A 13,807-nucleotide genomic window follows, 5' to 3' on the forward strand; every position below is an offset into this window, starting at 1 on the left:
CTTGTTTATTCAAAGTCACCTGGATATCATCCTCAAGGTCCAAACACCTGACAAGAGTTGAATATTCTGAAATTCATAGAAGTGCCTTCTCATTTTTTCCTAACAGTTCTATATTCCTTCTATACTCTCCGTAGCACTGAATTGTATACGTGGTCTGGTGTTTCATTCTTTCATCTATTTATGGTAGTCAACACTAACATTTTCATAAACCAGTGATTTTATATTATTTCTGTGTTTTTAAATTGATCACTAAAAACCATTTTTCTTTTCTTTTTTTGCTCTCCCATCCCACCCACTTATATATTCCCTAAATAGAGTGACTGGCCAGAAGGATACCAGCTTGCATCCTCTATGAATTTCCGCTTTCCCCAGTGTGTTCCTATAAACTTAAAAACTCTTATTCCCAACGCCAGTAATGAAGCTATTCAGCTAATGTCTGAAATGTTAAATTGGGATCCAAAGAAGCGACCGACAGCAAGCCAGGTAAGATGAATCCCCCTGGTACAGTGTTTGTTCCCTTCCTTCCTTCCTTCCTTCCTTCCTTCCTTCCTTCCTTCCTTCCTTTCTTCCTTCCTTCCTTCCCTTCCCTTCCCTTCCCTTCCCTTCCCTTCCCTTTTTGTTTTGAGGGTTTACAATACCAGGAATATTTTCATTTACAAAGACAAGTCTATTCTCAACCAGGGTTTTACCAAGAGAAGTAAGCCCAAAACCCTAAGGCATCCAATATGTCATGAATTAATTTCTAGGCCTACGAGATGCCTGGGAGAATTGAGAAGACAGCCACACCAATGATGTTCTGTGTCTGGCGGTTCAAATGAGGTTGAGGCTGAAAGAGATCAATTTCTCTAATGATAAAAATTCAGGGGGCGCCTGGGTGGCTCAGTCAGTTCAGCATCCGACTTCGGCTCAGGTCATGACCTCACTGTTTGTGAGTTTGAGCCCCGCGTCGGGCTCTGTGCTGACAGCTCAGAGCCTGGAGCCTGCTTAGGATTCTGTCTCTCTCTCTCTCTTCCCTTGCCCCGCTCATGGTCTGTCTCTCTCTCTCTCTCTCTCTCTCTCTCTCTCTCTCTCTCAAAAATAAATAAACATTAAAAAATATATTTGAAAAAAATTCAGGCATGTGACAGAGAATTAGGAAGAAACTCATCACTGGTAGTAGAGAGGCATCTCTTCAGCTAGGAAACAGATTTTCTGTGCTCTCCTGTGGTTTAGAGGTGGGTCCTTGTTCACTCCACACAACAGTGTCATCCCTCCATAGGACTAGAATATTGTTCACTCTGCAGCCCCCACAAGAGGGCAGCAGGTGGTACCCTCGCTTGGCTCCTCTGTGACTAGCCCTTCTACATCCTACAGGTGTTCTCTGGAGTCGCAGTCTTGAAAATGCCATGGCTGTGTTCGCAAAGGGCTTAGATTTAAAAAATCTAAGCTTTAGCGTATACTTATTGTTATTTAAATATAAATTCAGTATTAAAATTGCCAAAACAGGGGCACCTGGGTGGCTCAGTCGATTGAGCGTCCACCTCTGGATTTTGGCTCAGGTCGTGATCCCAGGGTCGTGGGATCGAGCCCCGCTTTGGGCTCCACAATGAGCATGGAGCCTGCTTAAGATCCTCTATCTCTCCTCTCTCTCTCTACCCCTCTCACGGCTCGCACTCTCTCTCTCTAAAATAAGAAAAAAAATTGAATTACCAAAACATTATTTCAGAAATAAGGTTGAGAAATGTTCTCAAAAGGTGAACTGGAAGAACAAATGGGAAAGAATAGTCAAGACAGGTTTGAATAAGTAATTGGAGGACAGTGGTGGGGCAGACAGCTTGCCCTATCAAATATTAAAACAATCTGTAAAGTGATAGTAATTACAACAGTGAAGGTACTAGCATACGAATGGACAGACAGCTCCGAGTTGCAAAAGCTGTAAGTCAGCAGAGGGTACATATGGCATCACAAATTGGGGGGGGGGGGGGTACCATCACTGGGACAATTAGTTAATTCTTTGGAAAAAAGTAAATTTAGGTTATTTCTCACCATACTTCTCAATTTTTCAAGTAAATCACAGAAGGTTTAAATAATAAGAAGGACAAACGAAACTATTAAGAACTAGAGAAATTATAGGTGAGTATCTGATCTCAGGCTAAGAAATAGAGGAGAATAAAAGTAATAGAAGAAGCCACAAAGGGAAAACTCAGATTTTTTTTTCCATCATGATAAATGTACTCCTTAATCCCCTTCACTGATTTCCCCCTTTTTCCCCCCCCCCCCCCCCCCCCCCGGGTGACCAACAGTTTGTTCTGTGTAGGTAAAGCTCAGATTTGATCATATAAAATTAAAATTTTCTCTTATAAAAATCTTAAGATTAGAAGGCAAATAGCAACAAATCTTTTTAACAAATGTGGCAGTGTATTTTCTAATGTTTCTAAATACTGGTTACTTTTGTAATAAAAATGCAATAAAACTCTTTAACTCTTACCTAAAAAAGAAGAATGGGCAAGAGACATGTTAAAAAGTCACAGAAAGGGGTGCCTGGGTGACTCAGTCAGTTAAGCATCCTACTCTTGGTTTCAGCTCAGGTCATGATCTCATGGTTTGATAGATCGAGCTCTACATCAGGCTCTATGTTGCCAGTGTGGAGCCTGCTTGGGATTCTCTCTCTACCTCTCTCTCTCTCTCTCTCTCTCTCTCTCTGCCCCTCCCCTGTTCATGCACACACTCTCTCTCAAAATAAATTACATTTTTTTAAATTTTTTTTAATGTTTATTTATTTTTGAGACAGAGAGAGACAGAGCATGAATGGGGGAGGGGCAGAGAGAGAGGAAGACACAGAATCGGAAGCAGGCTCCAGGCTCTGAGCCATCAGCCCAGAGCCCGACGCGGGGCTCGAACTCACGGACCGCGAGATCGTGACCTGAGCTGAAGTCAGACGCTTAACTGACTGAGCCACCCAGGCGCCCCTAAATTACATTTTTTTAAAAAATCACAGAAAAAGAGGGGCACCTGGGTGGCTCAGTCGGTTGAGTGTCCGACTTTGGCTCAGGTCATGATCTTGCAGTTCGTGAGTTCGAGCCCCGCATGGAGCCTGGAGTCTGTTTCTGATTCTGTGTCTCCCTCTCTCTTTGCCCCATCCCCACTCATGCTCTCTCTTTCTCTCTCTCTCTCTCAAAAATAAACATTAAAAAATTTTTTAATAAAAAAAAATCAAAGAAAAAGAAATAAAAATTACCAAAAATATTTTTTTGATGCTCCCCCCCCTTGTTCCCCATGGTAAAATGCAAAAAAAAAAATACAAAAAAACAAAAAACAAAACCTTTGAAAAGCTATTTCTCTAAGTAATGGAAAATAGTTTTGCAACATACTATATCAAGAACCTTAAGAACAATCAGAAAGTTGGATAAAGATTTCTGCACACAGATGTTAAAAGCTAATTAAAAACTTTCCATTGGCAGTATAAACCTAAATGTTTCCAAGGGAACATTTCAAGTTTAAACATCATTAAAATAGACTGTTTGCTACAATTAAAAAATGGAGACTGCTATTTGAACAAGATATTATAGCAGATATTACAGTAGATGCTGTTAATGCCTCACCCAGATCTTCTGTGCCAGGATGATGCACCTGTCCTCAGCTTTTCTGTAAAGTGCTGGTTGCTAATGCTCACAGCTGCTCCCTTTCCTGGACAATTGCTCCAGCCAGCAAAAACCAGCATCACTGAGAGGTTACGTACCCACACATCTGCTTTGGGGACAGTCTAGATCCTTTGCATGGCTGACATAAAGATACCTTTGTTTTAAGAGGGCAAAACCCCAAAGTCAGATTTTCATTTCAGAATCCCCCTCCTTCTCTGTGGATCAGGCCAAAGTAGACTTGATCAGAGTTGGTACCCTAGGTTGACCCCTCCCCACCCTTATCCTTCACCCACTTCAGATTTTTTTTTTTTTTTTCATGAAAAGCACTCCCTCAATATATCACTGGTACCCACCAGATCTCCTTCTTAGGCTCTGTTTCTAAGGAATCTGAATTAAGGCAGACAGTATGAGCTCCTGAAGTAATGCACACTTTATACCTTCAGATAAATTATATAATCTGTGGGCACAGAACAAAAAAAAATGGAATTTTTAAAATGAAACCATTTTAGAGAATTCTCAAGTTCAAATGCTAAGTTTAAAAGCAGGCTAGAATATTATAATACAATATGATTTTATTTTAAAAAAATATACATATATTACATGACTAGAAGGAAGTTCTGAAAAAAACAACCCGTCACAATGTGAGCAGTAGTTTTCTTCTGGTGTTGGCATTAGAAATCATTTTAATGTATAGAAATTTCTATACATCCTTTTTAAATCATTCTTTGTTCATTTTTTTATTTTATTTTGAGAGAGAGAGAGAGAGCAAGCAGGGAAGGGGCAGGGAGAGTGGGAGAGAGAGAGAATCCCAAGAAGGCTCTGAGCTGTCAGCCAGGAGCCTGATGTAGGACTCGAACTCACAAGAAGCCGTGAGATCATGACCGGAGTGGAAACCAAGAGTCAGACACTTAACCGACTGAGCCACCCAGGCACCCCTCTATGCATCCTTATTGTATGCAATGCTAAAATATTCCCTGCATGAGCAGTAAAAAATAAATTATTTCTAAAGACTTTCCTCCTCTGGAAGGACGGTAGCTGATATTAAAGAGGAAAAATTGTTACAGACGAAGCCGTGAAATTACGAAACGCATTTATAAAGGTTCTGGTTCCAAAATATAGCCCATTTCAAATTCAGGAGTATTGACACACTAATTAATATGACTTAATGCAGAATTTGAGTGCCTTCTGTGTGTCACGCAATGCTGTATTTAAATTGTCTGTGTTTGCAGAGCTCCACTTAGCAACGTCAGTGTAATTAACACGGACACCAGCTGTGGTAGGGGACATCGCAGAATTAAAAACTCTTTCTGCCTCCGCCGAAATCCACCTCCCTGCCCTTAACCTCTTTCTTGTCCACTATGTCATAGCCTTGCTTTTTAGTGGAAGCAGGGAGGCCTAGTTAGGGAGAGATGGAAGTTGTAGGGTACAGGGGCCATGCACAGAGCTACTTCTGTCCCCCCAAAAACTGCCCTTGCAGGCCTGAGAAGCAGCCAACTGTGGGTCAGGGCTGTGCTCACACACAGGTGGGGACCAGCTTAGGGCAGGATGTGCAGGGTAATAGGGCTGGGTGACCTCAAGGACCCCCTCCCACCTTCCCTCCCCTCCCCCCGCCCCCCACACAGACACAAACAGCGGAACTGGGAGCCTTCCTCCTTAATCCAGGCACAGGCTCACTGGTAAGGGGCTCAGCCTCCACAGCTGAGCTGCACAGAAGACTTCGGACGTTCTCCAGGTCAATTTTCATCCACCTTGGTGCTCCCGACATTTGGATCAGATCACCTCTGTTGTAGGGCTGTCCTGTTATTATACTCGATGCCAGGAGCACCTCCCACCCCCAAATTGTGACAATAAATAAATGTCTCCAGAGGGGACAAATCGCCCCCAGTTGAGAACCTCTACTGTAGCTCATGTCCCCAGACAGTCATGAGGGGTCCTCCACTCCACCTGCCACCTCCATGCAGCAGCAGCGAGTGGCTGACTGAACTAGTTGAAACTCAGTGATCAGGGGCATCTGGGTGGCTCAGTCGGTTGGACGTCCGACTTCGGCTCAGGTCACGATCTCACAGTCTGTGGGTTCGAGTCTCATGTCGGGCTCTGTGCCGACAGCTCAGAGCCTGGTGCCTGCTTCAGATTCTGTGTCTCCCTCTCTCTCTCCGACCCTCCCCTGCTCACGCTCTGTCTCTCTCTCTGTCTCAGAAATAAAAACATTTTTAAAAATTAAAAAAAAAAACCCTCAGTGATTTTTTATTATTTATATTTTCTTTCCATAAATATCTGGTATAGTGCTATAATACACTCTAAAACATATTCACTTGTCATCTCCTTTCTTAGAATTTTTTTATTGCTAGTAGGTATGTAGTTATCCTTAGGCTAAGTGTAGGCCTGAATTTTATATAATGTGATAAAGTTAACCGTTGAAAATGAACTACATAGGTTTTCTTAACTCATTTCCTAATGCCTTTGGACCATGATCAGTATCTAGCATTTTAGTTTGAATGAATCGCGTCCAATTTGGCCAGTGTTTATAAGCTAGATTTTTTTTTTCATACAGAATCTTTAAATACAACGGTTGTGTTGCCTGGATGTTAAAATTACATGTGAGTTTGACATTCTTCCTACTATGTTGTACTTTGCTTTTTAAAAGAAATTTCTTTCCTAAATCGTTACTTCCCAGTCCTCTTTTTGAAGGTACCACGTAAGGGAAAACTGGATGCTTTCTGAGTCTTTGAAGCTTATCTAGTCTAGTTCTATATGCTGAGCTCGCCGCCGGTCAGTAGTTCATGTGCAATACATGTCGGTGAGACCGTTTTCCATTTCTTATTTCCCTGCTTTTTGTAGGCACTGAAACACCCGTATTTTCAAGTTGGTCAAGTATTAGGACCTTCCTCACATCATCTGGAATCAAAACAATCTTTAAACAGTAAGCAGGTGCAACCACCAGAGCCGAAGCCATCTTTAGATGATCTAGAACCTGAGCCTCTGCCGGACATAAACGAGCAGACTGTCAGACAGCCGCAGCCGAAGAACAGCCACCAGCCACTGCGGTCCATCCAGCCGCCACAGAACACGAGTGTCCTGCAAGCGCCGAAGCAGCAGAAGCAGCCACAGACGCTATTTCCAAGCATCGTCAAAAACATGCCGGCCGTAAGTAGCCCGTGAGGATCCTTTATATACAGTAGTTTGGTGCGGTTAGGCTTTTGTTTTCTAGGCATTCCTAAAAATGCCTAGAAATGTTTGTTTATTTTTAAGAGAGAGAGAGAGAGAGAGAGAGAGAGAGAGAGACAGCGCACACAAGTGGGGAAGGCAAAGACAGAGAGAGAGAGGGAGACACAGAGTCCGAAGCAGGCTCCAGGCTCTGAGCTGTCAGCACAGAGCCTGACGCGGGGCTCAAACTCAGGAACAATGAGATCATGACCTGAGCTGAAGTTGGACGCTTACCTGACTGAGCCACCCAGGCGCCCCCTAAAAAAAATTTTTTTAAGATGTAGAATATGATTCTGTGTTAAAGTCCTTGCTTCCTCTGGCCGGGGCTTAGCATGAGATAACTTAAAATTCTAATATGGTTTATGAAAAGAAAAACCACCAAAACTAATGTAATAAAGTTTTGATGTTACAGACTTTAACAGTTACTCAGATACAGAAGAACTGAAAGCATTTAATAGAATATGGGACTCAAGAGAGCTGACCCTAAAATCTTAAGGATTTTAACAGTAATTTTATACTGGTTTTAAATACTATTGAACATGAACAGATTTTTTTTTTTTTTTATAAGTGTCAGGCATAGTATAAAAACTTCCTCTTCCGACTTCGGTTGTTTGGTCGGTTCAGGGAGCTCGTCATGTGCCATATTACTGGCTCCTCAAGATGTATACTCCCAAATGCATTGCATTATGGGCATTGTAGGACTGAGAGATCTCAAAGAAAACTGCCTAGTTCCTTATCCATTCCTGCCACCCCTATAGAAGCAAGCCCTGCTCGCAAAGCCCTGACGTATTCTAACATACAATTAATTATTTGTATCTTATGTGTATTGTTTATTATCTGGCTCTTCCTACTGGAATGTAAGTTTCATGAGGTCAGGGATGTTGTCTGTTTTGTTTATCAGTACAGGCCCCAAACCCAGAATGGTGCCTGGCACATGGTAAATTCTCAAACATCTGTTGAACAAATGAGTGAATAATTGTCCACATTATTTCTGTTCAGCACCCCCAGGGTCCTGAGGAATCCACATCACCTTTGGGGCATTTCTGACTATTAGAAAGTTCTTATGGGGCGCCTGGGTGGCGCAGTCGGTTAAGCGTCCGACTTCAGCCAGGTCACGATCTCGCAGTCCGTGAGTTCGAGCCCCACGTCGGGCTCTGGGCTGATGGCTCGGAGCCTGGAGCCTGTTTCCGATTCTGTGTCTCCCTCTCTCTCTGCCCCTCCCCCGTTCATGCTCTGTCTCTCTCTGTCCCAAAAATAAATAAACGTTGAAAAAAAAAAAAAAAAGAAAATAGCCCTTATACTGCCTGCCCTTTTCTCTGGGAGAAACATCCCCGGTTCCCCCATGTGCTCCGCACATGACATCATTCACCAATGACTGAGTAATCCTTGCTTCCTGGGTAGGAAGGAGCTGTTGAGTCCCCCTCACCATCCTGCTTCCCCGTTAGAATGAGGCTGCTAGAACCAGAGGTGAACAGCAGGCAGGGAGTATAAACCATGGTGAATCGCCTCCAACACCCCAGAACCAGATTTGATTTACAATCAAATGTTGACTCGTACTGAGAGGAAAAGAAAAAGAATATTTACTGAGTATCTACTAAGTGCCACGTACTATGCCCAGCCCTGGTATGCACTAAGTTAAAGTGCCCAATACCCTGGCCCTATACCTTCATGATGAACAGAATGGCAGGGAGCCCTTGGGCAGGCCACTAGAACTTTCTTCTAGATGGACATTGATCCATTGGCAGCACTCTTGGTCAGAGTACCGAACTACGTACTTAGTCTGCTATAACAAAGTGCCATAGAGTGGGTGGCTCTAAGCCAGAAATTTATTTTATCACAGTTCTAGATGCTGGGAAGTCCAAGATCAGAGCGTTAGCCAATTTGATTCCTAGGGAGGGCCTTCTTCCTGGTTTGTGGATGTCACCTTCTTGCTTTGTCCTCACGTGGCAGAGAGAGAAAGCAGGCTCTCTGGAGTCTCTTTCATAAGGGCACTAATCCCCAGTTACCTTCCAAAGGCCACTTGTCCAAATACCATCACATTAGACGTGGGTTATAAATTGGGGGGGGGGGGGGGGTGGTCAGCAGTACTGACCCTGCCTTGTTGTCCTTTTGTCGCTTCACTGATAGCCTCAAAGACCCTGTCACCCATTTTGTCGAAGGCCACACAGACTATATACGTTGTGTGCTTCTTATAAAAAATGGTTGCCTACGTGGTCTGCCACTCCTTTCCCTTGATGCTCAAAAACTTTCCCTTTAGCAACTGATTTTCGAATCTTTGTCCTCATCCTATACCAAACGTATTAAAGTGGAGTTGGCAAAACTCCACCTTCTACGGTACAAAAATTACGTACATTTGCCCCTTTCCGGTCTTCTCAGGCATACGACTTGATGTTACTGACACTGTTCAGAAGCACACAGACTCAGCACCCTAAAAAACCATTCCACCAAAACCAGAGCCTCAAACTCAGCTAAGTGTAACCTTTGATCAGCTCTGCTTATCTGGGACCTGATAGCTTTTTATTCTCCTTAGTCTAGAGCTCATTCTCCCCGGCAAAGAAAACAATAACAGAAGTTGGCAAATACCATTTTCGTCATGGGCCATCACTGTGACACCACGGGCTCCAAGCAATAGTATATCCATTCTTTCAACATCATGCTCCAAAGATAACTGTATTTGCTGACCTTGCTTCCAAATTCCCTAATTTGCAATCGCCTTTTGGACTCCTCGGTTCACAAACCCCAAAAACACCCCAAATAAATTTGAATAAAACCACTCTCTGATCCAAGCCAAGTCTTCCTCCTCGTTCCTTATTTCTGTTGACAGGGCCCCCATCCTGAAATGATTCCTGCCTTTCCTTCTCTGCATCCATTAGGATTACACTCAGTGACTTACGACGGAAACCCGGCCACTGAGGCTCCAACAGTAATGGGTTGTTTTCCCACATGACAAGAAGCCAGGGGTGGGCCAAACCAGGGCTGCGGCAGCCTGTAGAAGGAACCAGACCGCTTCTGCCCTCCTGTTCTACCATGCTTACCAAGCAGCTTTCCTTCCTATGGCCACAACATGGCTGCTGTCCCTTTGGGATGGCATCTGCATTCTAGAAGAGGGAAGAGTGATGGGGCCCCTGGGTGGCTCAGGCCGCTAAGCGTCCGACTTCTGCTCGGGTCATGATCTCACAGTTTGTGAGTTCGAGCCCTGCGTCGGGCTCTGTGCTGACAGCTCAGAGCCTGGAGCCTGCTTCGGATTCTGTGTCTCCCTCTCTCTCTCCCTCTGTCCCTTCCCCGCTTGAGCTCTCTCTCTCTCTCTCTCTCAAAAATAAATAAACATTAAAAACAACAACAACAACAACAAAACAAAACACTGGCATGTCATGCTAGCTGTCCCAGAAATCCCTCTAGTAGACTTCCACTGACAACTCATTGGCTAGACTGTGTCACATGGCTACAAACAGCTGCAAAGGCAGCTAGGACTTCAGGTATTTAAGCATACTGCTGCGACAAGTGCTGCCACACTCTTCTCTCACATCTGTTCACATAGATGCAAAGTCCAGGCCTTTAATTCCTTGTTAAGAGCACACGTGTTCTTTCCCAAGCATTCCGACGACTAGGAATCTGTCGCCCTTGCCACTGCATGCCAGTATAACTGCAAAGGCCTCCTATCGGAAGAGTCTGGCCTTCGGGAATGCTGCCTGTATCTCCTCACTTTTTAGCTCAAAAAACATCCAGTGTTCTCCACTGCTCACAGGAGAGCTGCAGCTCGTTAGGCAGACGCTGGAAGGCCTTCAGACTCCAGCGTCAGTCTGTCCTTGCAACCCTGTCTTTCACTACTTCTAGCACCAACTATCTGCCTTAATAAGCACCAACCACCCTTCCTTCCCAGAACACACTCTGGCACTTTTCTATCAGAAAGTCACCCTCTTTCCCTCTTCCAAACTCTGGAACAACAACAATAATAGTAATAACAATCGTACCACCTAACTCAGTGACTCTCATCACGCGTTAGGCCCTAACCTAAGGACTTCCGATGTATTTTACTATTCAATTCAGAAACACTAATTAGATAAACATTGCATATCACCATTTAAGGAGGAGGAAACCGAGCCTTTGAAACGTTCAGTCACTTGCCCAAAGAGACAGTCACCCATGGCAGTTTTCCAAATTATACAGCGATGAGCAGTTCTGATCCTTAAGTATTCGAGTCCTCCCCCAACCCAATGTCAGAGATCTCTCCTTTCTCGGAACCCCTATCCTGTTTTTAGCACGTGCTACCTATTTTTGTTAACACTTTTCAACGTGTGTCCGTGTTATCTTAACGATATGGAAGGCCCCTCGAGATCAGGTACTCTTAGTATAAGGTAGAGTAGCTTGTGCATAAAAGGCATTCAGCAAATGATTAGAGATGATGATGACTGATTTTCCACCACAGAAGCCAAATGGTACCCTGGGGCACAAAAGTGCTAGGAGGCGCTGGGGTCAGACGGTGTTCAAGTCTGGAGACAGCTGGGAAGAGTATGAGGATTACGATCTTGGAGCCTCCTATTCCAAGCGGCCGAGCATGGGTGTATTCAAAGAAAAGAGGAAAAAAGATACCCCATTCCGGTAAGATTTCACATCCCTCAGGAAAATCTATTTTTATCATGTATCAACTTTATGTCACTCAGGACATACAAATGCAGGGAGACATTAAAGGCAATAAGTAGCTTAATATTGTTCTCTTCCATAAACCCCAAATCTGCACACGTACCTCTGGGAAGGTAAGAATCTTGGCTTCTCACGGTAAAGATGCCCAGTATTTTTGTTGTTGTTGTTGTTGTGTTTGTGTCCATTTTTATTTTAGTTTTTTATTTTAGTTTCTTATTTTAGCTTTTTATTTTAGTTTTTTTTTTTATATATGAAATTTATTGTCAAATTGGTTTCCATACAACACCCAGTGCTCATCCCAAAAGGTGCCCTCCTCAATACCCATCACCCACCCTCTCCTCCCTCCCACCCCCCATCAACCCTCAGTTTGCTCTCAGTTCTCAACAGTCTCTTATGCTTTGGCTCTCTCCCACTCTAACCTCTTTTTTTTTTCCTTCCCCTCCCCCATGGGTTTCTGTTAAGTTTCTCAGGATCCACATAAGAGTGAAACCATATGGTATCTGTCTTTCTCTGTATGGCTTATTTCACTTAGCATCACACTCTCCAGTTCCATCCACGTTGCTACAAAAGGCCATATTTCATTTTTTCTCATTGCCACGTAGTATTCCATAGTGTATATAAACCACAATTTCTTTATCCATTCATCAGTTGATGGACATTTAGGCTCTTTCCATAATTTGGCTATTGTTGAGAGTGCTGCTATGAACATTGGGGTACAAGTGCCCCTATGCATCAGTACTCCTGTGTCCCTTGGATAAATTCCTAGCAGTGCTATTGCTGGGTCATAGGGTAGGTCTATTTTTAATTTTCTGAGGAACCTCCACACTGCTTTCCAGAGCGGCTGCACCAATTTGCATTCCCACCAACAGTGCAAGAGGGTTCCCGTTTCTCCACATCCTCTCCAGCATCTATAGTCTCCTGATTTGTTCATTTTGGCCACTCTGACTGGCGTGAGGTGATACCTGAGTGTGGTTTTGATTTGTATTTCCCTGATAAGGAGCGACGCTGAACATCTTTTCATGTGCCTGTTGGCCATCCGGATGTCTTCTTTAGAGAAGTGTCTATTCATGTTTTCTGCCCATTTCTTCACTGGGTTATTTGCTTTTCGGGTGTGGAGTTTGGTGAGCTCTTTATAGATTTTGGATACTAGCCCTTTGTCCGATATGTCATTTGCAAATATCTTTTCCCATTCCGTTGGTTGCCTTTTAGTTTTGTTGGTTGTTTCCTTTGCTGTGCAGAAGCTTTTTATCTTCATAAGGTCCCAGTAATTCACTTTTGCTTTTAATTCCCTTGCCTTTGGGGATGTGTCGAGTAAGAGATTGCTACGGCTGAGGTCAGAGAGGTCTTTTCCTGCTTTCTCCTCTAGGGTTTTGATGGTTTCCTGTCTCACATTCAGGTCCTTTATCCATTTTGAGTTTATTTTTGTGAATGGTGTGAGAAAGTGGTCTAGTTTCAACCTTCTGCATGTTGCTGTCCAGTTCTCCCAGCACCATTTGTTAAAGAGACTGTCTTTTTTCCATTGGATGTTCTTTCCTGCTTTGTCAAAGATGAGTTGGCCATACGTTTGTGGGTCTAGTTCTGGGGTTTCTATTCTATTCCATTGGTCTATGTGTCTGTTTTTGTGCCAATACCATGCTGTCTTGATGATGACAGCTTTGTAGTAGAGGCTAAAGTCTGGGATTGTGATGCCTCCTGCTTTGGTCTTCTTCTTCAAAATTACTTTGGCTATTCGGGGCCTTTTGTGGTTCCATATGAATTTTAGGATTGCTTGTTCTAGTTTCGAGAAGAATGCTGGTGCAATTTTGATTGGGATTGCATTGAATGTGTAGATAGCTTTGGGTAGTATTGACATTTTGACAATATTTATTCTTCCAATCCATGAGCAGGGAATGTCTTTCCATTTCTTTAAATCTTCTTCAATTACCTTCATAAGCTTTCTATAGTTTTCAGCATACAGATCCTTTACATCTTTGGTTAGATTTATTCCTAGGTATTTTATGCTTCTTGGTGCAATTGTGAATGGGATCAGTTTCTTTATTTGTCTTTCTGTTGCTTCATTGTTAGTGTATAAGAATGCAACTGATTTCTGTACATTGATTTTGTATCCTGCAACTTTGCTGAATTCATGTATCAGTTCTAGCAGACTTTTGGTGGAGTCTGTCGGATTTTCCATGTATAATATCATGTCAACTGCAAAAAGCGAAAGCTTGACTTCATCTTTGCCAATTTTGATGCCTTTGATTTCCTTTTGTTGTCTGATTGCTGATGCTAGAACTTCCAGCACTATGTTAAACAACAGCGGTGAGAGTGGGCATCCCTGTCGTGTTCCTGATCTCGGGGAA

The 13,807-nt window shown here is 43.3% G+C and overlaps 1 protein-coding gene across 11 annotated transcripts in view; it reads left to right on the forward strand.

The window, feature by feature from the left end:
- The window catches only part of MAK (male germ cell associated kinase), a 75,372-nt gene that overhangs the window by 26,830 nt on the left and 34,735 nt on the right, over nt 1-13,807 (forward strand). For all 11 annotated transcript variants that reach the window (XM_040460688.1, XM_040460690.1, XM_040460687.1 and 8 more), the window contains 3 exons: nt 316-483; nt 6,459-6,764; nt 11,251-11,423. In XM_040460688.1, coding sequence (XP_040316622.1) covers nt 316-483; nt 6,459-6,764; nt 11,251-11,423 — 647 coding nt within the window. The remainder of the gene's footprint in view (nt 1-315; nt 484-6,458; nt 6,765-11,250; nt 11,424-13,807) is intronic.

Source organism: Herpailurus yagouaroundi, unplaced genomic scaffold (assembly GCF_014898765.1).
Source record: "Herpailurus yagouaroundi ecotype Mexico unplaced genomic scaffold, PumYag 250, whole genome shotgun sequence".
Lineage (NCBI taxonomy): Eukaryota > Metazoa > Chordata > Mammalia > Carnivora > Felidae > Herpailurus > Herpailurus yagouaroundi.